The sequence below is a fragment of the Nicotiana tabacum genome, chromosome 24 (assembly GCF_000715075.1).
Source record: "Nicotiana tabacum cultivar K326 chromosome 24, ASM71507v2, whole genome shotgun sequence".
Taxonomy (NCBI): Eukaryota; Viridiplantae; Streptophyta; class Magnoliopsida; order Solanales; family Solanaceae; genus Nicotiana; species Nicotiana tabacum.
In genome coordinates this window covers 15,126,125-15,152,909 of record NC_134103.1, presented here as the reverse complement: position 1 = coordinate 15,152,909, position 26,785 = coordinate 15,126,125, and the positions used below count along the sequence as shown (strand labels likewise).

The 26,785-nt window shown below is 42.4% G+C and overlaps 1 protein-coding gene across 1 annotated transcript; it reads right to left on the bottom strand.

The window, feature by feature from the left end:
- Positions 1-23,877: 23,877 nt before the first annotated feature.
- Positions 23,878-24,267, bottom strand: LOC142178031 (uncharacterized). Its single transcript, XM_075247351.1, has one exon. The coding sequence runs from the start codon at positions 24,265-24,267 to the stop codon at positions 23,878-23,880; it is 390 nt and encodes a 129-aa protein (XP_075103452.1).
- Positions 24,268-26,785: the final 2,518 nt, after the last annotated feature.

The window sequence follows — 26,785 nt, the reverse complement described above, 5'->3', positions numbered from 1 at the left end:
GGTAGAGTTTGATGAGGAGGTTCCAGCCCAGACTATGCCTGTCGGACCAGCTCAGGTTCCGGAGGGGTTCATTGCCACCCCAGTGCTTCAGGACGCTTTGGTCTGTTTGGTGGGCCTTATGGAGAGTGTGGCCCAGACTGGTGCATTTTCCATGGCACCAGTCGTCTCTTAGGCTGGAGGAGGATCCCAGACTCCCACTACTCCCGCTCCGGAGCAGATAGCTCCCCAGTATCATGCTCCAGCAGCTCAGCCAGTCAGAGTAGTTCAGTCAGTTGTTGCGGCACAGGCCAAAGATGGGTCAACTATGTCTTCTGAGGCTTTATGGAGATTGGACAAGTTCACCAAGCTCTTTCCAGTTCACTTCAATGGTGCTCCTTCAGAGGATCCCCAAGAGTATCTCGAAAGCTGTCACGAGGTTCTAGGAAATATGGGTATAGTGGAGACCAATGGGGTCAATTTTGCTGCAGTTCAGATGAATAGTTCCGCCAAGAAATGGTGGAGAGATTATTTATTGACCAAACCAGCCGGGTCGCCTGCTCTTACTTGGGACCAGTTCTCTCAGCACTTCCTAGAGAAGTTTCTGCCTATCACATTGAGAGAGGAGTGTCGCCGTCAGTTCGAGCGTCTTCAGCAGGGCAGTATGACTGTTACTCAGTATGAGACCCGTTTTATGGATTTGGCCTGTCATGCTATTCTTCTACTTCTTACCGAGAGGGAGAGGGTGAGGAGGTTTATTGATAGACTTGCTCAGCCTATCAGGTTGCAGATGGCTAAGGAGACTGGGACTGAGATATCTTTTCAGGCAGCTACCAATGTTGCCAGGCGAGTCGAGATGGTTTTATCTCAGGGGAGTGGTCAGAGGTATGACAAGAGGCCTCGTCACTACGGTGGGTTCAGTGGAGCCTCATCTGGAGGCTGGGGTACTTATGGCAGAGGCCATCCTCCCAGGTCGTTTCATTCAGCACTTCAGGCATCCCATGGTGCCTCAGGTGGTCGTGGTCCTCATATGCCTTATTCCGACCAGCTAGCCTACAGTGCACCACCAGCTCCTATTAGTGCACCTCCGCTCCAGAGTTATCAGGGTGGTTACTCAGGTCGACAGGTTCAGTTTCAGGGTCAGTAGTCACAGCAGCTGAGGTTATGTTATACTTGTGGTGATCCGAGGCACATTGCTAGATTTTGCCCTCGGGCAACGGGCAGCTCACAGCATCAGGGTTCTTATACCATGGTCCCGGCACCGGGTGCTTCACCGCCCGCTCAGCCAGCTAGAGGTAGGGATCAGGCAGCTAGAAGTGGAGGTCAGGCCGTCAGGCCATTAGAGGTGGAGGTCAGGCCGCTAGAGGTGGAGGCCAACCAGCTAGGGGTCGTCCTAGAGATGTAGTTCAGAGTGGTAGGGCCTAGCCCCGGTGTTATGCTTTTCCAGTCAGGCCTGAGGCTGAATCATCTGACGTTGTTATCACAGTTACTGTTTCAGCTTGCAGTAGAGATGCTTCAGTTCTATTTGATCCGGGATCTACTTACTCCTATGTGTCATCCTATTTTGCTTCATATTTGGTTGTGCCTCGTGATTCTTTAAGTGCTCCTGTGTATGTGTCCACACCTGTGGAAGATGTTATTGTTGTAGATCGTGTTTATCGTTCATGTGTGGTCACCATTGGGAGTCTTGAGACTTGTGTAGACCTTCTACTTCTCGATATGGTTTATTTCGATGTCATCTTAGGTATGGATTGGCTATCACCTTATCACGCTATATTGGATTGTCACGCTAAGACGGTGACCTTAGCCTTGTCGGGGTTGCCTCGATTAGAGTGGAGAGGGACTTCTAGCCATTCCACCATAAGGGTTATCTCTTATGTGAAGGCTCGGCATATGGTCGAGAAGGGGTGTCTAGCTTATCTGGCTTATATCCGCGATTCTAGTACGGAGGTTCTTTCCATGGATTCAGTGCTGGTTGTTCATGAGTTTCTAGAGGTGTTTCCTGCATACCTGTCGGGGATATCACCCGACAGGGATATTGATTTCTGCATTGATTTGGATCTAGGCACTCAGCCCATTTCCATTCTACCATACTGTATGGCCCCGCTAGAGTTGAAAGAATTGAAGGGACAATTGCAAGATTTGCTTAATAAAGGCTTCATTAGACCTAGTGTCTCGCCCTGGGGTGCACTGATCGGGTCCAAGCCTGCACTACTATTGAGTAGCGAGGATGTTCGATGCAGTTTTACCCAACAAGGTCGGGATCGAATCCACAGGAAGTTAATTGATTTGGAATTAGGTTTATATCTAAGTCTAGATGCGTTTTTTGTTCCTATTTTTTGTTCCTATTTACGCTTCCATGCATTTTGGTTTTGATTCTACTTCTAATTCTATTCTATTGTATACAATGATTAAAGCTAAGTACAATATTTTTTATGTTGGTTTTCAAGGTAGGCCTTTATCGAACTATGATGGTTTCATCTTTCCTTAAGCACTCCATTTTCTCATTTCGGCTCATACTTTCTTGTCTCTTTGAGTCATTTTCTTCTTTCTTAGGGGAACTAGAGAGACATACCGTCACTCTTTCTTACTCATGACAATCATTTTTCTCCTTTTCTCATCATTCCATGCCTTTCATCATTGCGTTCTTTGAATCCCTTCAACCTTCACTTTCTTTTTGACGTATTTATTTTTTGGCTTTTCTTCATTTTCTTTGCCTTTCCTTTTCAACAATTCTTTTTTCTTCTTTGAACCTTTTATCACTTTCAAATTCCTCTTCTCTCTCCCAAACTTATGCTTTTGCCAATTGTTCATCATGAATGCTAAGGAAAGATTGGGTGCCAAGAGAGGGTCATTATAGAACGGATAAAGGCTTGTAATGTGGCTATTGAATGAAAAAAGGCTTAGGCTCAAAGGAGTTGACTAGGGATATCATATTGGTAGGTTACGGAAGCTTTCAAAGTTCAAATTGGACCGAGGAGAGCCTACAATCATTTCTCAAGTCGAGCTACACTTAGAATTTCGCCTAGACAAACATTCAGGGCAAGTTCTAGACTTATTGGCACGGGACTTGGACTTGCAATTCAATGCCTCACCTCTCAAGTTGCTGGATTGTTGAACAGAATAGAGTTGAGGGCCCACAACAACCCTAGCTAAGATTGGAAATCACAAATGGCTCAAGGAAACCACTCAATGATTGTTTTAGTCAACGCAAGAGTCTAAAGGTCACAACTAGAGCTAATCTTTGCCAATCACCTTGTCTCTAACCATGAGGTTGAAGGTAAATCTGTCAGTACCAAGTGAAGCCTGCTTGAGACACTTTTATTCATTACTACTACTATATACACCAAAACAAAAAGAAAACGGACTCGATCCCTTAAGAAGGTTGTCACGCCATCCATCATTGGGAAGAGCCACCCGATTCATACAACACCCACATTTGGAAAGAACCGTAGCATTAAGAAAATCAAAGGCTTATTGTTCACACAAAATGTAAAAAGAAGCTAAAAACTTAAAAAGAAGCTACTAGAGGAAATAAGAAGCTAAGCTATTAAGGAAAAATAACGAAAGAAGTTATGAAGTAAACTACGGAAAGTAAACTGAATATGTACAAAATGGAGTAAACGAATATATACATAATGGAAATGAATATATACATCGAATGGTAAAATTATATACATACCAAAAGTGAAAATAACGGTAAATAAAGATAAAGAAAAATAGTGTCATAGTTATTACATACCAAATGTCATCACAAATCAAATCAAAATGACCCCCCCCCCCAAATAAAAAATAGCATTGTCCTCAATGTTGATATCAAAATAAGATCAAGGAAAGGTTAGAGAGTCAAGAGAACTCCCTATGTGGTCTCTGTCTGCATCGGGTCAGGAACATGAGTGAGGTCCTCAGACTGCATAGGATCATCAGCTCCCTCCGTGTCCTCTAACTGGATCTCCACATCCTCTGACTGGGGGACCACGGGATGCCTGAGCATCTGGATCATCTCCTCAGCAATATGTGTAGTGGCAGCCGGCTCCTCAGACTGGCCAACTGCTGCATCTGATGCCTCATGCACTGGTGTAGGTGTTGCTGGGGTTGTCTCCCCCATGAGAATGTCCAGTGGAATATTACCGGTAGAAGAAATCTTCTAAACCTCTTTGCTCAACTTCTCCACCGAATCTTAAGATGCCTGAGTTTTCCGCATTTTCTTCACCTGCTTCCCCAAATCCTTGATAATCCTCCCATGTGTATCAAGAGTCTCCCAGATCTTCTTTTGGTCGTCCAGAATCTTATTCTGGTTGTCCAGAATCTTATTCTAGTTGTTCAGAATCTTCTTCAAAGACTCCTCCAATAACGGAGGTACCTGAAGCTCTAATGGGGCTGAAGACTGTATTGCTACTACATTGGATGGGATAGTCAGCTTTGGGGAGCTGCCTGCATCCAGTTGTTGAGGCTGGATAGTGTCTGTGAAACCCACAGTGTAGTCTGAGGGTAGGTGGAAGATGAAGGCACAGATAATGGCACTGTGATGGATGGCCCGGAGGAAGGAGGAGGCATGGCAGCTGCTCCGGCAGAAGTACCGGCTGCTGTGGAGGGCTCGGCAACTGACCCGGTGGCCACTACCCCTGGCTCTTTAGACTGGCCAGTGGGGGTAGTGGCTTTACCCTTGAACTTAGGTTGTCCGCTCCCTGGAGGTGGTACCATGAGAAAGGCTTTTTATCCTTCACCTCCACATCAAAATGTCTCGGCTCTACCCCTTGGTCGTGGAAATACTCTGTAAGGAAGTTGGGGTACGGATATGATCTTTCTTCTTTTTGAACTGCATTGGAGATGTTGTAGGACATCAAGTTTCCTACATTAACAAGATAGTCTGCCATGATGGAAGCTACCAATACTGCCCGGGAGAGTGGAAGGACATTCTCATGCTGGCACGGGTCAAGACGGATGCACACGAATGTCGCCCACCCTTTTGTTTCAAAGTTAAGGGTGGCTTGACAATTTGAACTCCAACTGTGAGCCATGCAGGTGTTGTCCCCGGAATAGCAAGTATCTCAGCTAGCCATGGGCGAACTGCATCACCCAAGGCTAGCTTCTCCAGGAATTCCACTGCTTCGACCTCCTCAAACCCTGCATAACTGTTCAGTGCGTTTCCATCAAATCTGATTTTCAAGTTCCGGACCTTCGTCACCTTTGTACCTTTTTTGATATGGGCAACATTGGCATAAAATTCCTTGACGAGGTATTCATTGGCATCTTTCAACTGGAAGGTGAACCATTTCCATCATTTTCTCTCCGTAAATTGCCGTAGGACATTTGGATTGTGCTGGCTTAGGTCTTTTGTTATGAATTGTCGCTCAAGAGTGAGCGGCCTTTGGGGCCACCTTTCCCGAAATTTGCCATACGCCTTCTTATTTACAAACCTATCAGCCCACACCTCCGGCTTCTTTGATCTAGCCAGACCTCCCATAATTGTGTCACCCCATCTCCCGTCATCCGGGACCTCGTCATCATCATCAACATTTATTGGGGCAGCTGTTGAGGCAGGTGTTGTAGTAGGTGGGGAAGATGGTTCGGATGCCTGACTACCTCCCTCTGAGCCCTCAGAAGAACTAGAGGGGGAGGTAGGCTCATCGACTAAATGGAATCTACCAGGGAGTTGTTGTGATTATGCCCCCGGTTGTGGTTGTACAGAATCTCCCTCAGACGTCTCCCGGGATGGGAGGTATTCACTTGTGTCCGAGGAGTCGGCAGGAGGTCTAACGAGGGTAGCCTTTTTGCCTACTACCCTTTGAGCTGCTAAAGGTAAGGTTTTCTTTCCTTTACCCCGGCCTCGGGAGGATTCTGCCCTCCCTTTTAAAATGTCTCTTCCCCCACGAGAACACACCATTTTCTGCAACACACAAGTAGTGAAAGACAGTTAGAATTGGGGTTTAATCATGTGTTAAAGTAGTACAAATGAAATGAAAAACAATGCTTCTCAGAACAGGGCATCGCGGACCGCACAAAAATGAGTGCGGCCGCGAGCTGCCCAATGCGGACCGTGTAAAAGTGAACGCGGCCGCGAAGAGGCCAGGATCAGACTACTAGTTCTCTGAATTTGATCAACCGCGGACCGCACACAAATGAGTGCGATCGCGAAAGACCAATCACGGACCCCATAAAAATAAACGCGGCCGCGAAGGCAAATGATAGAGTCTCTGAAGTTCAAATGCGCGGACCGCGAAAGATTGGGTGCGGTCGCGAAAGACCAATCGTGGACCGCATAAAAATGATCACGGACGCGAATTCTAAACAACCATCAGTGCTTTGAAGCTAGGGTATCGCGGACCGCATAAATTTTGGATGCGGCCGCATACCCTATCGCGGACCGCGGAAGAATGACCACGGCCGCAAAATTCAACATAAATCGGCGCTGATGAACATCTAAAACTAAGGTTTTCACTAATTACCCAATAATTGTAGTAATTAAACATGCAAAGTTACTAACCCCAACCCCCATTATGCATACAAACAATACCATATGTTGTTAATCAAACATTAAACATTAATTTGACATTTTGGCAAGATTCTAATCCTATTTAAAAAGAAAAATTACAACAGAGAGAAAAGAAAAGAAAAAAATAAAATCAAATTATTGAAATGAGCATACCAGTTGTAAAATGCAGTAGGAAATCGACAATTAATGAGAATAGGTTGAGTTTGAACCAAGTAAGGACGCACAGTGCTTTGGGTGAATTTGAGAGGTTAGGGTTCGTAAAGTGTGAAATGTTTTAAGAACTACTATTTATACTCAGAACCCAGTGACCCCACCGCCTTACCTGAGTGCGGCCGCGAACTTTTGTCGCGGTCTGCACTCTTTACCTTTCTGTAGGTCTGCCTCAGATGCACGGGCGCGGTCCACGAAAAACTAGCCATGGCCGCACAAGAAAATTTGAACGCGGACCACGAACTCTGAAGGAATTTTGACAGGCCAGCCTTAGAGAGTTAGCATTTTGCCCATTTCAGCTACGCGACCGCACGTAGAATTGTACGGCCGCGAAGTACTCATGCAGTCCGCGAAATTTTGAGCGCGGTCCGTGAAAGTTCACCACTTAGCCACATTGTTTTCTTGCCAATTACCTACACTGTACAACCAATTCCTACATACACTTCACAACAAGTTAGTCCAAAACAATGTCTAATCTACGAATAAAATCAAAAGAAAGAAAAACACATGGGTTTCCTCCCAAGAAGCGCCTGATTTAACATCGTGGCACGACGCATGTTACCATCATCATTTGAAATGGATCAATGCCGCAACGTGGCTATCATCAATCTTGCCAAGGTAGTGCTTCACTCAGTACCCATTGACTCTAAAGATCTCACCCTTCTTGTTTTTCAAATATATAGCACCGAAAGGAGTCACATGTACCACTTCGAAAGGACCACTCCACTTCGACTTAAGCTTTCCCGAAAATATATGTAACCGAGAGTTGAATAGAAGAACCAAGTCACCTTCCTTGGATTCTTTGTTCCGGATATACTTATCATGTAAGTACTTCATCTTGTCCTTATACAAGGACGAGCTAGAATAAGCATGGAATCAAACTCATCAAGTTCATTTAGTTGCTCTACCGGGAGATTGGCAGCTACATCTCATTCAAGGTTCAATTTCTTCAGCGCCCACATAGCCTTGTGCTCTAATTCAACCGAAAGATGACATGCTTTCCTAAATACCAACCGGTACGGAGACATACCAATTGGAGTCTTGTAAGCTGTTCTATAGGCCCATAAAGCATCATCAAGTTTCCTTGACCAATCAGTCTGGTTTGCATTGACAGTCTTGGATAGAATGCTCTTGATCTCCCTATTGGAGACTTCAACCTGTACACTTGCCTGGGGGTGATAGGGGGTTGACACCTTATGATTGACACCATACTTGGAAAGTAAAGTATAAAAGGCTTTGTTGCAAAAATGAGAACCCTCATCACTAATGATATCCCTTGGGGTGCCGAACCTTGTGAAGATATTTTTATTTAAGAAAGCCACCACACTCTATGCCTCATTGTTGGGCAAAGCCACAGCTTCAACCCATTTGGAAACATAATCCACAACAACAAGAATATAATTGTTCCCACATGAACTCACAAATGGCCCCATAAAGTCGATGCCCCACACGTCGAAATATCAATCTCAAGGATGGTGGTTAGAGGAATTTCATTCTTCTTGGAAATTCCACCAGCTCTTTTGCACTCATCACAATGCCTAACGAGCTCGCTAGTGTCTATGTACAAGGTAGGCCAATAGAATCTGCAGCTTAGGACCTTTGTAGTAGTTCTCGCCCCACCATGGTGACCACCATAGGGCGAGGAATGGCAAGCTTCAAGAATACTCAATTGCTCTTCTTCCGGAACACATCTCCGGATAACACCATCATTGCAAATTTTGAAAAGATATGGCTCGTCCCAATAATAATCCAAGCAGTCCCGTTTGAGCTTCTTCCTTTGGTTTGAAGAGAGCTCATTCGGGACAATGCTGGTCATATGAAAGTTAGCCACATCGGCGAACCAAGGTATCCCAGTCACAAACACGGAGAGGAGTTGATAATCTGGAAATGAATCATTAATCTCGAGGTCATCATGGGGCCGTCCCTCCTCTTACAAGCGGGACAAGTGGTCCGCCACTTGATTCTCACTCCCTTTTCGGTCTATGATTTCAAGGTCAACTCTTGTAGTAGAAGAACACATCTCATCAACCTAGCCTTAGAGTCCTTTTTACTCATCAAATAATGAAGTATCGCGTGATCGGTGTGCACAATCACTTTGGTACCCATGAGGTACGGGCGGAACTTTTCCATGGCGAAGACAATGGCTAATAGCTCTTTTTCAGTCACCGTATAGTTGACTTGCGCGTCGTTCATTATTTTGCTTGCATAATAGACCGGATGAAATATCTTGTTGATTATTTGCCCCAATACCATTCCTACCGCAATGTCACTAGCATCGCACATGAGCTCAAATGGTAAGCTCCAATTGGGTGCGGTAATGATGGGAGTGGTAGTCAACCTATACTTGAGTAGCTCAAAAGCTTTCATGCAATCATCATTGAATACAAACTTGGCATCTTTTTCCAACAACTTGCATAAGGGGTTCACCACTTTTGAGAAATCCTTGATGAACCTACGGTAAAACCCCACGTGACCAAGAAAGCTCCTCACTCCCTTGACGGACGTCGGAGGAGGGAGTTTTGATATCACTTCAATTTTTGCTTTGTCCACTTCAATATCGTTCTTGGAGATCTTATGGCCGAGGACAATGCCCTCCTCGTCCATAAAGTGGCACTTCTCCCAGTTAAGCACTAAGTTGGTCTCCTCACATCGGGCCAACACTTTATCAAGATTATCCAAGCATTCTTCAAAGGAATCCCCCACAACACTAAAATCATTCATGAACACCTCGAGGGAGTCCTCCACCATATCCGTATATATTGCTATCATACACCGCTGAAAAGTAGCCGGTGCATTACTCAAACCAAACGGCATCCTTGAGAACGCAAATGTGCCATACGGACAAGTGAAGGTGGTTTTCTCTTGGTCTTCAGGTGCAATGAAAATCTGGTTATATCCGAAATACCCATCCAAAAAGCAATAATAAGCACGTCCGGCAAGTCTATCCAATATTTGGTCAAGAAATGGCAATGGAAAATGGTCTTTTCGGGTCACTTTGTTCAGCTTCCTATAATCCATGCATACCCTCCAACCGGTGACAGTTCTTGTAGGGATCAATTCATTTCTATCATTTGTGATCACAGTTATGCCCCCTTCTTTGGGACACATTGTACCGGCGAAGTCTATGAACTATCAGAAATGGGGTACACAACCCCTGCATCTAGCCACTTGATGATCTCTTTCTTGACTACCTCTTGCATGGCCTCGTTTAACCTCCTTTGACATTTCACGGAGGGTTTGGCATCTTCCTTCAATATGATTTTGTGCATGTAAAAGGCGGGGCTTATACCCCGAATATCCGCCAATGTCCAACCTATTTCCTTCTTCCTTCTTTGAAGCACCGCAAGGGTGGAATCTACCTGCACGTTAGTTAAACACAAAAAAAGAATAACAGGTAATGTATAACAAGGGCCTAAGAACTCATACCTGAGGTGTGAAGGTAAGGGCTTCAACTCCAATATGGGTGGCTCTTCGATTGAGGGCTTTGTTGGTAGAGTCTTCCGGTTCGCAAGGTCCAAGGAAAGTTTTCGGGGTCCATATGTGTAGGATCTCATTCCTTGCAAAGCATTTGCACATTCTACCAAGACTTCCTTCTCATCCTCATCATGATTCAACAACACATCTTCCAAAGGGTCTTCTACATTCATCATAACACTTGTGTCATCAACAATCACCTCAGTCACAAGATCCACAAACGAACATACTTCGTTGCTATTAGGCTGCCTCATTGACTTGCACATGTGGAACACAACTTTTTCATCGCCCACCCAGAAGGTGACCTCCCCAGCTTCCACATCAACTAAGGCTTTCTATGTAGCTAGGAAAGGTCTCCCAATATAATTAGCACCTCATAGTTAACTTCACAGTCGAGTATCACAAAATCTGCGGGAAGTATGAACTTGTACCCGAACTAGCACATCATCAATTATCCCCAATGGCCTCTTCATTGTTCGGTCCGCCATTTGCAACCTCATGGAAGTAGGTCTTGGTTTTCCAATTCCCCATGTCTTGAACATAGAATATGGCATCAAATTAATGCTCGCTCCCAAATCACACAAGGCTTTGGCAAAATCGGCACTACCAATAGTGCATGGAATTGTAAAGGCACCGGGATCTTCTAGCTTTGGAACCATAGAATGCACAATGGCACTCACTTGATGTGTCATTTTGATCGTCTCACAGTTCATTGACCTCTTCTTTGTTACCAAGTCCTTCATGAACTTGGCATATCCCGGCATTTGTTCTAGAGCTTCAACCAAAGGCGCATTTATGGACAAACTTTTCATCATATCAATGAATTTCTTGAATTGGTTCTCGTTGTTTTTCTTGGAGAGCCTTTCAGGATATGGTGGAGGATGCCTTGGCAAAGGGCCTTGTCTTTGGGTACTACCGGATCCGGTATGTCTATCACATGTTCCGTAGAAAGGTTCACATCATCTTGTGTCTCCTCCATGTTTTCATCAATGTCTATCCTCACTTCATCGTTCACATTCTCATCATTTCTTGGATCATCCTCTTCTTGCACAACCACAGCATCATTCACGATCTTTCTTGGATTGGAGGTACTAGCAACTCCACCTTTACCACTTTTTGTAGTCACCGCCATAGCATGGACCGTATTGTTTCCACCCTTCGGGTTTACTATCGTATCACTTGGTAGTGCCTCCTTAAGGCGAGTATTCAAGGCTTGAGAAATTTGACCCATTTGGAATTCCAAGTTGCGGATAGAAGTGTTGTGGGAGGCTATTTGGGCATCGGAGTCGGCATTTCTTTCCATCATTTGCTTGAACATACTTTTTATCCGTCCCATCTCGTTGTTGGAAGAACTTTGCCCTTGTGATGGATATAGAGGCAGGTTGTTGGGTTGTTGATACATCGGGGGCCTTTGAGAGCCCGACCCCCGGTTCCCTTGATTATTGTTGTTCTAACCCCATTAGTTTCCATTGCCTCCCCAATTACTATTATTGTTTCCATACTACCTTGGTTATTTCCTTGATTCCCCCAATTTTGATTGTTGTTCCCCCAATTGTTTGGATTGTTGTTGTTGCCACTATTCCAATTCCCTTGGCCTTGGTTGCCCCAATTTTGATTGTTACCCTGTGATCTCCACTGTTGTTGATTTGGAGCATTCTTTCATTGACCTTGGTAATTGTTCACATATTGAACCTCTTAACTTTGATCGTCATAAGAGTCATCTTGGTTGTACCCACTACCACTTTGCTCAAATTGATCATGATTGTGTTGAACTTGTTGACCTCTTTGTCTCCTCTTGTTAACCATTACATTCACTCCTTCCATGGTATTTACTTGCTTTGGCCCTTGAACCTGCTGAAGTTGTGCCTTGACTAACTGATTCATGGCAGTTGTCAACTCTGCTATGGCTTGTCCGTGATCATGGAGTTCCTTGTGAAGGTGGATAACATTAGGGTCACCCTGAGGAACGTTGGCCCGACTTTGCCAAGCTGAAGAGGTGTCCGCCATCTCATTTAATATTTCACATGATTCTGAATATGGCGTTTTCATGAAGTTACCCCCTGCGAGCTAATTCACCACACACTGGTTAGTTGTGTTGATACCCCTATAAAAGGTTTGATGGATCATTGCTTCAGTCATATCATTGTTGGGGCATTCTTTGACCATTGTCCGGTACCGTTCCAAAATCTCATGTAACGGTTCATTTGGCTCTTGTTCAAAAGCAAGGATTTCATCTCTCAATGTTGCCATATGTCCCGGAGAAAAGAACTTTGCTATGAACTTCTCGGCCAACTCAACCCAAGTGGAGATGGAATGGTTGGGTAGCCTCTCAAGCCAATATAAAGCCTTCCCTCTAAGTGAGAAATGGAAAAGCCTTAACCTCAAAGCATCCTCAGATACATTCGTCTGCTTGCTCCCCCAGCATGTGTCTACAAAACCTTTGAGATACTTATATGCGTTCTGATGTGGAGCTCCGGTGAAGAAAACCCCTTTGTTCCAAGAGAGTAAGCATGACATTGGTTATTTGAAAATTGCCCGCCCGAATCCAGGGCGGGACAATTGCACTTGCGTAGCCTTTATTGGGCAACACCCGGTGTGCTGCCCTTGGAGAAGGTTGGGGGGGGGGGGTGGAACGTTGTCATAAGGCAGGCGGCCTCTTCTTTGTACTTGAGGTTCAAGATGAACCTCATCCACTTTATTTTCATCTACCTCTTCCCCCTGAGAAATATGTCTGAGGACCTCGTTAAGAGCCATTTGGTACCTAAAAGCAATTGACACACAAAAATTAGAAAAACGGAAGGAAAGAAAAACAAAACACACAAATAGTTAGATATATAGTTAAGACCGTCTAACTCCCCGACAACGGCGCCAAGAATTGATCGGGTCCAAGCCTGCACTACTATTGAGTAGCAAGGATGGTCGATGCAGTTTTACCTAACAAGGTCGAGATCGAATCCACAGGGAGTTAATTGATTTGGAATTAGGTTTATATTTAAGTCTAGATGCGTGTTTTGTTCCTAATTACGCTTCCACACATTTTAGTTTTGATTCTACTTCTAATTCTATTCTATTGTATGCAATGATTAAAGCTAAGTATAATATTTTTGATATTGGTTTTCAAGGGTTTAAAAGGACTAGGGTAGTGACTTCCGCCTAGGTGGACAACTAACGGGTAGCAAGAATCTAGGGCAAGCTTGATTAATTTGGGGTTGTAATATAGCTATCACACCCAAGTACTCACTCTATATCTCTCGATAGTTTTAGTGATTTTTCCCAATTTGGCTTTCTCAAGTCCAAATGGGTATTCATGTAAGTCATGTGATATTAGCTCAAGTCGGGTATTACTATCTCTAGGTTTAACCCTTTAATTGGGGCTATCAATTTCTTGAGTTCACCCCAATTCCTTGTTAGCCTAGTTTTCCTAGACTTAATCCCTCTTTCTCAAGAAGAGAATAAGTCATAAAGGCATGAATCAGTGTTTGCAACCACTAATTCTACAATTCTAGCAAGAACTAGGTTAAATATCACTAACCCATAAATATTCAAACCCTAAAATTCAGTACCCATTTAATACCCACACTAGGATTGGGTCACAACCCTAGCTATGGGTCTAGCTACTCATAGCAATAGCAGAAATCAAAGATGAAAAGAAGATAAAATTCATAATACTAGATTAAAAGATGAAAATCTAATGTTATAAGGTGAATCTAATACAAACTTTCCCAAAAGGGAAGTTCCAGCCATCTCATGTGCTCAACAAATACACAACATAACCTAAAAATGACAAAACGTTCTATTTATACTAAGCTGAAATTTTCGAAAAAAAATACCCCTACGGGGGTTACGCGGCCGTGTAATTCTGACCGCGGCCGCACTACTGCTTTAGCGGCCGCATAATTCTGATCGCGGTCCGCGTTCTTCACTTTTGGATCTGGGTTTCGCGGACCGCATAATTTCCATCGCGATCGCATAGGAGACTTCTGCGGCCGATAATTTTGACAAGTACCACACTTCTTATTTTTTCTTAAAATGTAAGCTCTCTGAACTTCAGCAACTGCGGTCTGCATAATTCCAATTGCGGCCGCACAGGGACCTTCGAAACCGCACCTTATTGACGCGGTCCGCGTTCATGTTTTAGCCCACAAATCCATCTCTCTGAATCTTCCTTTCGCGGACCTCGAAATAGTGCTTGCGACCGCGTTGTAGCTTTCACGGTCGCACAATATTTGTGCCGTTTGCGTTTCACATCTTTTGGCCCAGTCTTGGTTTTTGTTCAAGTTTTGACTCCTTATGAGTTGATTATGACTCCTTTGGCTCATTTTGAACAATCCCTACAAGCAAGCATATTACATTAGTTTTCGGGAATAACTTCACGCATTTTTGGCCCTAAACACAGGTAAAAGAGAGCAAATAACATGTTAAAATCCCTACTTATCATGCACCTGTGTTGTTTGTGAAGAAGATAGATGGATCAATGAGGATGTGTATAGATTATCGACAGTTGGACAAAGTCACCATCAAGAACAAGTATCCATTGCCGAGGATTGATGATTTATTTGATCAACTTTAGGGTGCCAAGGTATTTTCGAAGATTGATTTGAGATCTGGCTACCATTAGTTGAGGATTAGGGCATCTGATGTCCCTAAGATAGCTTTTTGAACTCGTTACGGGCATTATGAGTTTCTGGTGATGTTCTTTGGGTTGACAAATGTCCCAGCAGCATTTATGGATTTGATGAACCGGGTGTTCAAGCCCTACTTGGATTCCTTTGTGATTGTGTTTATTGATGATATCTTGATCTACTCCCACAGCCGAGAGGAGCATGAGCAGCACCTTCGGATCATTTTTCAGACTCTGAGAGATAGCCAGTTATATGCTAAGTTCTCAAAATGCGAGTTTTGATTGAGTTCAGTTGCTTTCTTGGGCCACGTTGTATCAGCAGAGGGTATTCAGGTAGATCCTAGGAAGATTGAGGCAGTTCAGAACTGGCCTAGACCCATATCAGCTACAGAGATCCATAGTTTCTTGGGATTGGCAGGCTATTACCATCGATTTGTGGAGGGGTTTTCATCTATAGCAGCCTCGTTAACCAGGTTAACCCATAAGGGTGCCCCGTCCAAATGGTCAGACGAGTGTGAGGCGAGCTTTCAGAAGCTCAAGACTACTTTGACTACGGCACCAGTATTGATGCAGGGTGGCAAGGTTATTACATATGCTTTGCGGCAGCTGAAAGTTCACAAGAAGAATTACCATGTTCATGATCTAGAGCTAGCAGCCATTGTTCATGCGCTAAAGATTTGGAGGCACTATCTTTACAGCGTGCCATGTGAGGTATTCACGGATCATCAGAGCTTGCAGTATTTGTTCAAGCAGAAGGAACTCAATTTGAGTCAGAGGAGGTGGTTGGAGCTATTGAAAGACTATGATATCAGCATATTGTATCATCCCGGGAAGGCCAATGTGGTGGCCGATGCTTTGAGTAGAAAGTCAGCTAGTATGGGTAGCCTTGCATATATTCCAGTTGGTGAGAGACCACTTGCATTGGATGTTCAGGCCTTGGCCAACCAGTTCGTAAGGTTGGATATTTCTGAGCCCAGTCGTGTTCTAGCTTGTATAGTTGCTCGGTCTTCTTTGTTTGAGCGCATCAGGGATCGGCAGCATTATTGGTGTCTAATGTGGATGGACTTCGTGAGTTGATTCTTGAGGAGGCCTACAATTCCCGGTATTCTATTCATCCGGGCGCCGCCAAAATGTATCAGGACTTGCAGCAGCATTATTGGTGGAGGAGGATGAAGAAAGATATAGTTGCATATGTAGCTCGGTGTCTAAATTTTCAGCAAGTAAAGTACGAGCATCAGAGACCAGGTGGTTTGGTTCAGGAGATAGAGTTTCCTGAGTGGAAGTGGGAGCGTATCACTATGGATTTTGTTCTTGGACTCCCACGGACTTAGAGGAAGTTTGATGCAGTTTGGGTCATTGTGGACAGGCTGACCAAGTCACCACATTTCATTCCTATGGTAGTTACCTATTCTTTGGAACGGTTCGCAGAGATTTACATTCGTGAGATCGTCTGTCTTCACGGTGTGCCTGTGTCTATCATTTCTGATCGAGGTACACAGTTCACCTCGCACTTTTGGATGGCAGTACAATGTAAGTTGGGTACGGGGGTTGAGTTGAGCAAAGCATTTCATCCTCAGACGGACGGGCAGTCTGAGCGCACTATTCAGATTTTGGAGGATATGCTCCGCGCATGTGTTATAGACTTCGGAGGATCATGGGATCGGTTCTTGCCCCTTGCAGAATTCGCCTACAATAACAGCTACCAGTCGAACATTTAGATGGCTCCCTATGAGGCATTATATGGTAGGAGGTTTCGATCGCCAGTTGGGTGGTTCGAGCCGGGGGAGGCTCGGTTGTTGGGCACAGACTTAGTACAGGATGCCTTGGATAAGGTCAAGATTATTCAGGATCGACTTCGCACAGCTCAGTCCAGGAAGAAGAGTTATACCGACCATAGAGTTCTTGATGTTGCATTTATGGTTGGAGAGAGAGTGTTGCTTCGGGTATCACCCATGAAGGGTGTAATGAGATTCAGAAGGAAGGGCAAGTTGAGCCCTAGGTACATCGGGCCCTTTGAGATTCTGGAGAGAGTGGGTGAGATGGCTTACAGACTCGCATTGCCACCTAGTTTAGCAGTTGTTCATCCGGTATTCCATGTGTCCATGCTCGGAAGTATCACGGCGATCCGTCCCATATGTTAGATTTTAGCTCTGTCCAGTTGGACAAGGATTTGACTTAAGAGGAGGAGTCAGTGGCTATTTTAGCCCGGCAGGTTCGCCAGTTGAGATCAAAGAGTTACCCTTCAGTTTGAGTGCAGTGGAGAGGTCAGCCTGTTGAGGCCGTAAACATGATAAGAACGATAAATTGAACAACACTAGTATAACACGTAGCAATTAGACATAGGAATGAGACAATATAAGAAAAACAGAGAAACATGGAAAATAGGTAAATTGGCGGCGCATAAGTACTCGTCACCTCACATATACGCCGCTCACATGAATTTCACTTAGCAAGTAATCTAAGGTTCTTAATTCCCTCAAGTCAGGGTTAGACACAACACTTACCTCGCTCCGAAGGCCACTTAATTCTCAATCACAGCTTTTTCTTTGGAATTCACCTCCAAACCACTTGTATATATTAAAAATGACTAAATAATATCAAATATTGCTAAAAGAATCAATTATATTGCATAAATTAAATTTTCCAAAGTTTTCTCCAAAAGGTCAAAAAATGGACCCCGGGCCCGCTTGGTCAAAACCCGAGGTTCGGACCAAAATCTATTTACTCATTCATCTCCGAGCCTGAATATACAATTGGTTTTGGAATCCGACCTCAAATTGAGGTCTAAATCCCCAAATTTCTGAAATCCCTAGTTTCTACCCTAACCCCTAATTCTACCATGAAAACTCTAGATTTTAGGTTGAAAATTCAAGAAATGTAATGGGTAATTGAAAGAAAATGGTTTAGAATCACTTACCAACAATTTGGGGAAGAAATGGCTCTTGCAAAATCGTCTCTCACCGTTTGGTTTTTGAGAAAAATGGATTTTTGGCTAAAATCCCATTTTTTGGATTCTGTTAAGTGTTGGGCGACAGTGATCATCGCGTTTGTGAGAGCACTGTAACGTTCGTGAAAGGACTGACTGCCAAGCCTTCGCGTTCGCGAGACCCAGCTCGCGTTCGCGATGTTTAACCCCCCTGGCCTTCGCGTTCGCGAGGCATTCCTCGCGTTCGCGATGTTTAACCCCCACGGCCTTCGCGTTCGCGAGGCATTGCTCGCGTTCGCGATGAAGGAACAGCTGACTCCCCCTCCCCAATGCCTAACACTACGCGTTCGCGATGGGCTTGTCGCGTTCGCAAAGGGTAACGCCCCCATCGTTTTGCGTTCGCGACCAAGCCTTCACGTTCGCGAAGAAGAAATCCCTGCCTCATCAGTTTACTCTTCGCGTTCGCGAGAGGACCTTCGCGAACGCGAAGAAGGACATGCCAGAACACCTGTTGCATCAAAATACTAGATTTTCAAAGTCTAAAACATCCTGTGGCCTATCCGAAACTCACCCGAGCCCTCGGGGCTCCAAACCAAACATGCACACAAGTCTAAAAACATCATACAAACTTTCTCGCGTGATCAAATCACCAAAATAACACCTAAAACTACGAATTTAGCACCAAATCAAATGAAATTCTCAAGAACACTTTAAAATTTCTATTTTCTCAACTCGACGTCTGAATCACGTCAAATCAACTCCGTTTCTCACCAAATTTCACAGACAAGTCTTAAATATCATAATGAACATGTACCAAGCTCCGAAACTAAAATACAGACCCAGTACTAACAATGCCAAACATCAATCAATTCTTAAAAATAAATAATTTCCAGATTTTTAATTTTCATCACAATTTCATAACTTGAGTTAGGGACCTCCGAATTCGATTCCGGGCATACGCTAGGTCCCATAATTCGATACGGACCTACTGGGACGTCAAAGCACGGATCCAGGCCCATTTATCAAAAATATTAACCGAAATTAACTAAAATAAACTTTTAAGGTAAAAACTCTTATTTTTATTAGTTTTCAACGTAAAAGCTTTCCGAAAATATGTCCAGACTGCGCACGTAAATCGAGGAGGGTGAAAATGAGATTTTTAAGGCTTAAGAGCACAGATTCGAGTTCTAAAACATAAGATGACCTTTTGGGTCATCACAGGTTGCTTCATAAATGTTGAGACGCTTGGGTTCAAGAAGCAAAAATAAGAAAGTGACAATTTAATGATGTGGCACTGTTTCAGCCATTTAAAAAATTATGCATGAGAGTACAGAGGAACTACAAACCTGTATCAAAGGAACTAGGTTCCCTGACAGAGTTTGAAAATGTAAGCCTCATCCTTTGACCAACGTGCAATGCATTAGCTACTTGTTTTCTCTGTAATAGTCATGTGCGTCTATCTGTAACAGTATAGAGGTGAGTTAGACTGTGCCAGAAAACACTATTTAGCTATTTTATGTGTACATTTATTTCGTAGCCAATCATCGAGGGACCAGGTCCTCAGCTTGATTTTATCAACCTTAATGCCATATGATTCTTTTCAAAGTGCTCTTTGCTCAGTGCTTTGGTGAAGATATCTACAATTTGATCTTCTGTGTTGCAATACTTCATGCAGATGAGCCATTTCTCAACATTGTCTCTCAGGAAGTGATGTCGCACATCAATATGCTTTGTTCTCTTATGCTGAACTAGATTTTTTGCCATGTTGAGAGCACTAGTGTTGTCACATAGTAAGGGCACACAATCAGAAAACACACTGAAATCTTCGAGCTGCTGCTTGATCCACAGTAGTTGAGCACAACAATAGGCAGCTGCCACATACTCAGCTTCAGTAGTTGAAAGGGCCACTGAGTTTTATTTTCTTGTGCCCCATGAGATTAGACATGAACCTAGAAAATGTGCCATACTAGAAGTGTTTTTCCTATCCACTAGATAACCAGCATAGTCAACATCAGCATACCCTATTAAGTCAAAGTTATCTCCTGAAGGATAGTAGAGAACCAGGTCTTGTGTGCCTTTGAGATACCTTAGGATTCTTTTGGCAGCCTTCAGATGAGATTCCTTGGGATTAGACTGAAACCTGGAACACAGTCCCACACTGAAAACAATATCTGGTCTGCTTGCTCTGAGATACAGAATTGATCCTATGATACCTCTATACTTAGTTTCATTCCAAGGAGAACCAGGTCCATCTATGTCCAAACGAGTAGCAGTGGCAATGAGGGTATCGATGATCTTTGATCCTTCCATATCAAATCTCTTCGGAAGCTCCTTGATGTACTTTTGCTGACTTATCATTGTCCCCTCAGTAGTTTGCTTAACTTGCAGTCCCAAGAAGAAATTTAATTCTCCCATCATACTCATCTCAAACTTACTTCCCATGAGTTTTGCAAATTCCTCACACAATGAATCATTAGTTGCTCCGAATATGATGTCATCAACATAAACTTGTACAATGAGCAGGTTCCTCCCTTCTCTCTTCAGAAATAAGGTATTGTCAATGTTTCCTCTTTTAAAGCCATTTTCTAGAAGAAATTTGGATAACCTTTCATACCAAGCACGAGGAGCCTGCTTTAGCCCATATAGTGCCTTATCAAGTTTAAAAACATGTTCAGAATGTTCACGATTCTCAAATCTAGGAGGTTGCTTGACAAAGACTTCTTCCTTTAGAAAGCCATTCAGAAAAACACTTTTGATATCCATTTGTAACAATTTGAATTCCATATGAGACGCAAAGGAAATGAAGATTCTAATTTCCTCCATTCGAGCAACTGGAGTAAATGTTTCATCATAGTCAATCCCTTCGTCCTGATTGTAACCTTGAACCACCAGCCTTACCTTGTTTCTAGTTGCGTTTCCAAACTCATCAAGTTTGTTTCTGAATACCCACCCGGTTCCTATAACAGTTCTGTCTGCAGGTCGTGGAACCAGGTGCCATATATTGTTCCTCTCAAATTGATGAAGCTCATCTTGCATAGCCGTAATCCAGTCAGCATCTTTCAATGCTTCTTTGATATTTTTGGGCTCAATTAGAGAGAAAGAGGTTGAGAAGGCAAGCGTGTTTCTTACATTTGATCTAGTTTGAATTACTGAATCAAGGGGAGTGATCACATTTTTAAGAGGATGTGATCTTTTGTGTTTCCAGTTAGACATCTGAACCTCATTATGGGATGGTCTAGGTATTTCTGATTGTGATTCTCTTTCTACATGTGGGGTCCCTTGAACTGCATCGGCAACTCTGTTTTTAGCTTCAGTTGTTGTGATTGAGGAACCGGGTTCCTCTCCATCAGTTGGAAAAATAGTTGCACCATCATCATTTGATTCCTTGACGTGACTCATCATGTCAGCTTTTCCACTTTCCATGTCAATGACTTCACTAGGGACAGTTGACTGTTCTCCCTCTTGATCAATCTTATCATGTGAATCCTTCCCACATGAATGGTGAGATTCATCAAAGATCACATATATACTTTCCTCAACACATTGAGTTCGTTTGTTATATACTTTGTAAGCTTTACTTTATGACGAATAGCCCAGAAAGATTCCTTCATCACTTTTGGCATTGAACTTTCCAAGTGCTTCCTTGCCATTGTTGAGGACAAAGCACTTGCAGCCAAATGCCCTTAGATGTTTCAGCTTGGGCTTCCTCCCATTCAGCAGTTCATATGGAGTTTTGTTCAAAAAGGACCTGATCATGCACTGTTTACCAAGTAGCATGCAGTGTTGATAGCTTTTGTCCAGAAGCTTTTTGCAATGCCGCTGTCAATCAATATTGTTCTTGCCATATCTTCAAGAGTCCTATTCTTCCTCTCCACAACACCATTTTGTTGAGATGTTCTTGGAGCTGAAAAATTATGAGTGATGCCATTTTCAGCACAAAATTCATCGAATTTAGCATTGTCAAACTCTGTGCCATGATCCGACCTGATACTTATTACATTATGGCTCATCTTCACTTGGATCCTTTTTACAAATGCAACAAATACTTCAAATGTTTCATCCTTGGACCTGAGAAATAGAGTCCAGGTAAATCTGGAATAGTCATCCACAATAACAAATATGTACTTCTTTCCTCCTCTATTTGGCACTTTCATAGGTCCACATAGATCCATATGAAGGAGATCAAGTGTCCTTGAGGTACTGACTTCCTTTTTGGTCTTGAAAGAAGATCTGACTTGCTTTCCTTTTACACATGCATCGCACACCTTGTGATCCTTGAAGCTTGAGTTGGGCAGGCCACGAACCAGGTCCTTCTTGACCAACTTATTTAGCAACATAAAGCTTGCATGACCCAATCTTCGGTGCCATAGTTCAACATCATCATCTACATCACTCAGACAACTGAGATCTCCATTTTGCAGAGATTCAAAGTCAGCAACATAGATGCTTTGAGTGAAAGGAAATCATTTGTGCTTCCAGTCATGTGCTTCGAGCAACCACTATCCATGTACCATTGTTGGTTGCTCCCTTTCACTGCTCCCTGCACAAGGAAATCAAGGGTTAGACTTAGGAACCCAAACAAGTTTGGGTCCCTTGTAATGAGGAAAGGGATGAATCAGGACATTTTTTGTCCAAGCAGGCATCACACGAGTTTTATATAAGGGACCACGTTCTTTAGCAGTAGTTACCCTCTTTTTTGCAAAAAACTTTGTTTTTCTGTTGAGACTGAAATCTGGCCTTACAGGTTTCCTTAAAGTGCCCAGTGTTACCACAGTGAGTGCAAAGCCAATTATCAGGTAAGTAACATACTTGCTATGAGGGTTGTAAGGAGTCTTTTCCCTTTGGAACCCTATCCCTTGCTTGTTTCCCCATTGTTTTTGTACAAGGCAGTGATGGCGTCAGAGGACCAGGTCCACTTAAGTGATTTTTCTAGATCGCTCTTAACCCTATCTAGATCTTCCTTAAGTTGCTTGTTTTTCTCAAGCTCAGCACACAGACTAGATTTCACTGATTTTAACTCATCTTCAATCCTAAGATGTTCCTTATTTGTAACTTCCTTTCCCTTTCGAGTACTCCCTTGACTGCCTTCTCATTTTTGCTCATCAATTATTTCCTTTAGGCTTACTACTATCACTAATAGGTCATCTCTCCCATGCTCTATGTTAGCTACTTTTTCGGTCAAGGCTTATTTCTCCTTTTTGAGACTCTCGATAGTCTCTTTTATATCAATCACAATAACCATTAGGTCATCTATCTCATGTTCTATGTTTGTAATTATTTCAGTTAGGGCATTTTTTTCCTTTTTCAAACTCTCAATGGTTTCTTTTAAGTCCATCACAACAACTACTAGATCATCTCTAATGTTCTACTTCTCCTAGTTCCATAGTTAAGGCATTTTTATCATTTATAAGATTATGGTAAGCATCAATTAAAATATTTTCCAAGGACATACGTTTTTTTGGAGAGTAAGACTTCAGATTTCTTACTTCAGATTTCTTTGAACATCTAGAAAGTTCACCTCATCGTCATCATCTTCATCATCATCAGATTGTGCCATCAGGGCAAAGATAGAGTCATATTCAGTTGCTTCACTTTAAACTGCCATCATGGAGTTGTCACCCTTGTCATCATCTTCGCCAAATTCACTGGAGGAGTCTCCCCATGCAGCAAGAGCTTGTTTCACAACGTTGTCGGCAACATCTTTTCTTTTGAATCGTTTGTCAGGAACCTGGTTCCTCTTAGCTGCTTTGTCTGAGTTGTGTTTGTATTGATCTTGCTTGAGGAGAGGACAATCTTTGATGAAGTTCCTTGCCTTCCCACACTTATGACATAAGTCATAGCCTCTTGGCTTGCTGGAGCTACCCCACTTTGGAATACCTCCATTTATGTGGACCATTTTTCTAAAATCTCTTTGTCAAGTAAGCCATATCAGCATCCTCACTACTTGATTCATTGTTGTCTATCTTGAGGACCAGGTTCTTCTCCCTCTTGGGCTCTCTTCTCTCTTTATCCTTCTTCTTGTTCATTTCATACGTCTTCATATTTCCAACGAGCATATCGATGGTCAACTTCTGTAGATCCTTTTGCCTCCGTGATAGCATTTACTTTGCTTTCCCAGGAATTGGGTAATACACTAAGTGTTTTTCTGACTAGTTTGTTCCTTAGAATAATTTCTCAAAGAGAATGGAGCTCGTTGATGATGGAGGTGAAGCGAGTGTGCATGTCCTGGATGGACTCGTCGTCCTTCATCCTGAAGAGCTCGTACCCTGTGGTAAGCATGTCAATCTTCGACTGCTTGACTTGAGTTGTCCCTTCATGAGCTATTTGGAGAGCTTCCCAGATCTCCTTAGCAGATTGACATGATGATATCCTATTGTATTCATCTGGTCCAATACCACAGACGAGAATTATTTTTGCTCGGAAGTTCTTCTCTATGGCCTTGCGATCAACATCATTAAAGTCTTTTCTTGTTTTGGGAACTGTTACTGCTGGGTCACCAATGGTCTTCGTAGGGAAGAAGGGTCCGTCGCATATAACGTCCCAAAGCTCAAAATCTTCAGCCATGATGAAATTATGCATTCTTGTCTTCCACCATCCATAGTATTGGCCGTTGAACCTTGGTGGTCTGTAGGTAGATTGACCTTCTTGAAAGTTTGGTGGAGCAACCATGGGGATCCTTTCTAGGTATTAGACTGATAGAAAGAACCTGCTCTGATACCAATTGATAGAAACTAAGGATCCACCAAACTATGTAGAGAATCAGGTTCTCTATAAGTTCCCACAGAACGCACACACACAACAATAAGTAAATGACACAATGGAAATTTACGTGGAAAACTCCCAGCTCACGGGATTAAAAATCGCGACCTACCCTTGTAGGATTTCAACTTCACTACTGAGTAAACTTTAAATTACAACCTATTATAACTTAGGAATTAACCTCTTAATCCCTCACTAACTTGTAACAGCTCTATCACAAGTCACTTTTTAATAACTTTATTACAAAGACTTACAACTCGACTAACACTAGCCAAGACACAAACACAAAGCTTATGATTTTACAAAGATTTCCTACACAATGCTTCTAACTAAGCTAAGTAGGAATTACAAGTAAAGTGTTTTAACAAAGGTGCAACACAACTAAGGACATGTAATGACTCAATACAGGAAACTAGTTCTTCGTTATGTTGTTCTTTGTTCTTGATGCCCTTGAGAATCACTTGCAAGATTGACACAGACTTGAGAGAATGCTTGATGAATTCTTGATTGTGCAAGTGTTTTGTTTTACCTTTGCTTGATGTTAATAACTAATTTGTGACATCACTTGAATGATGCAAGCAAGTTAGGTAAAGGGCATTCCCCGTAAAGTTGACTGTTGCACTGCTCTTGCACTGTTGCGTGTGGAGGCAACAACTTTACAGCTGTGGGAAGTTGACTTGTACAGTTACCAAGGGAACTGGTGGTCATTTGTTCCCTCTGTTGTTCCTTTGACTCTGAAGAGTTGAACCACGTCCACGTCCCCGAACTGAGACTTGTCATTCTTAAGTACTTGAGGATGTGTTACCATCTGGTTCTTATCATTAAGTTTGTTAGATCATTAAAACATAACAGGAATACATATAACCTATCAAAGTCTATGACAATATAGCTGTTAATGATAGACAAGTTCACAAGATTCGGAGAAGCTACATCAACAGAATCAACATCAACACAAAATCTTAACTCCAAAGTCTCAAGCATTGGCAGAATAAGATCGTTTTCGTCTGATCCTACATGTTGCATGAGAATTTTATGAATTATACTTGCAGCAGAAGCGTCCTTATTAGATACATACTGAAAAAAGTGGCAATCAAACACAAGGTGTGGCTGTGTAGACCATAACTTTCTCCATTGCTTCGATAAGATGCTAGTTCTAGCAGCTCAAGTATTCTGTGTAGTATGTTAGTTGGTAAGTCACTAATAATGGTAGATTTCCTCACATTACTAGCTACATTGCATCGACTCATACTTCTTCTCTGAAATATTTTACAATTTACTTGATTGAACATCAAGTGAGGATCCATAAATAGTTGATCTAAATAGAAGTAGAGAAATTAATGGATATTAGAAGAAGCCAATAGGCATTTTTCTTGGGTAAGTCAAAGGACTTTTTCTTGAACTTCCCAAGTTCATTCCCATAGAATTAATTTAAAAATTCAAAGCTGGAATTAAAACTTGAAACAGAGAGTGCAAATAAAGTAGGGTAAGAATGGAATCTGGACATTCATTATAAATTGATGCAGATCCATTTGCTTATAAAGAAATATTAAAGGGCAGCCTAGAGCACAAGGTATTTACACAGAGGATGGGCCATATCATAAGGGGTATGATATAGACAGATTAATGATTGTTTTTTCGGCTCGAACGCGTGACCTACAAAAATTAATATTGATTCACTTATTTGTTGACAAAGTAAATACTTAATCACTCTTACTTTATTTGATAAAAGTAAAATAAAACGATATGACCTTGAAGACATAATAAATAAATCTATTAAAATCAGTCCAGTGGAACCAAATATACATAATGCCATGAAAAACAGAAAAAACTGCATCAGATAAATGAAGATGAAGTAAACAAAATATTAAATACCATACTGAATAATAGTAAAGGGAAGATTTCATATCACTGCTACTAGCTAAGGGACAGTTAATAGTATCAAATCTCTGTCGTTCCACCTTATAGACATAAAATTCTTGAGAAAAGGCTTCAGGTTTGCCATAGGTAATGTGACCAAGTTGAGGATTAACACAGAGCAAATTTTTGAATTAACTACGAGGTAAACAATCACATAATAATTCATGTTGTAGTTCTCATTGCATAGATTAGTCAAGAACAGGCGTTAAATGTAAAATCCCTTACCATTATAATAACAAATTCATTAATGACACAGACTAGTCATCATAACAATCATAGACAATTGTATCATATATAATAGCATAATATATATATATATATATATACATCTTGAACCAAAGAAAGATTATCAAAGCCCCAACTCTCTAAACTTATTGAGGATAAGAAGTACGAAAACAAGAAAGAG

Excerpts from the sequence above, each read along its gene's own strand:
- LOC142178031 (XM_075247351.1), bottom strand. The coding sequence starts at position 24,267 with ATGGCTGAAGATTTTGAGCTTTGGGACGTTATATGCGACGGACCCTTC.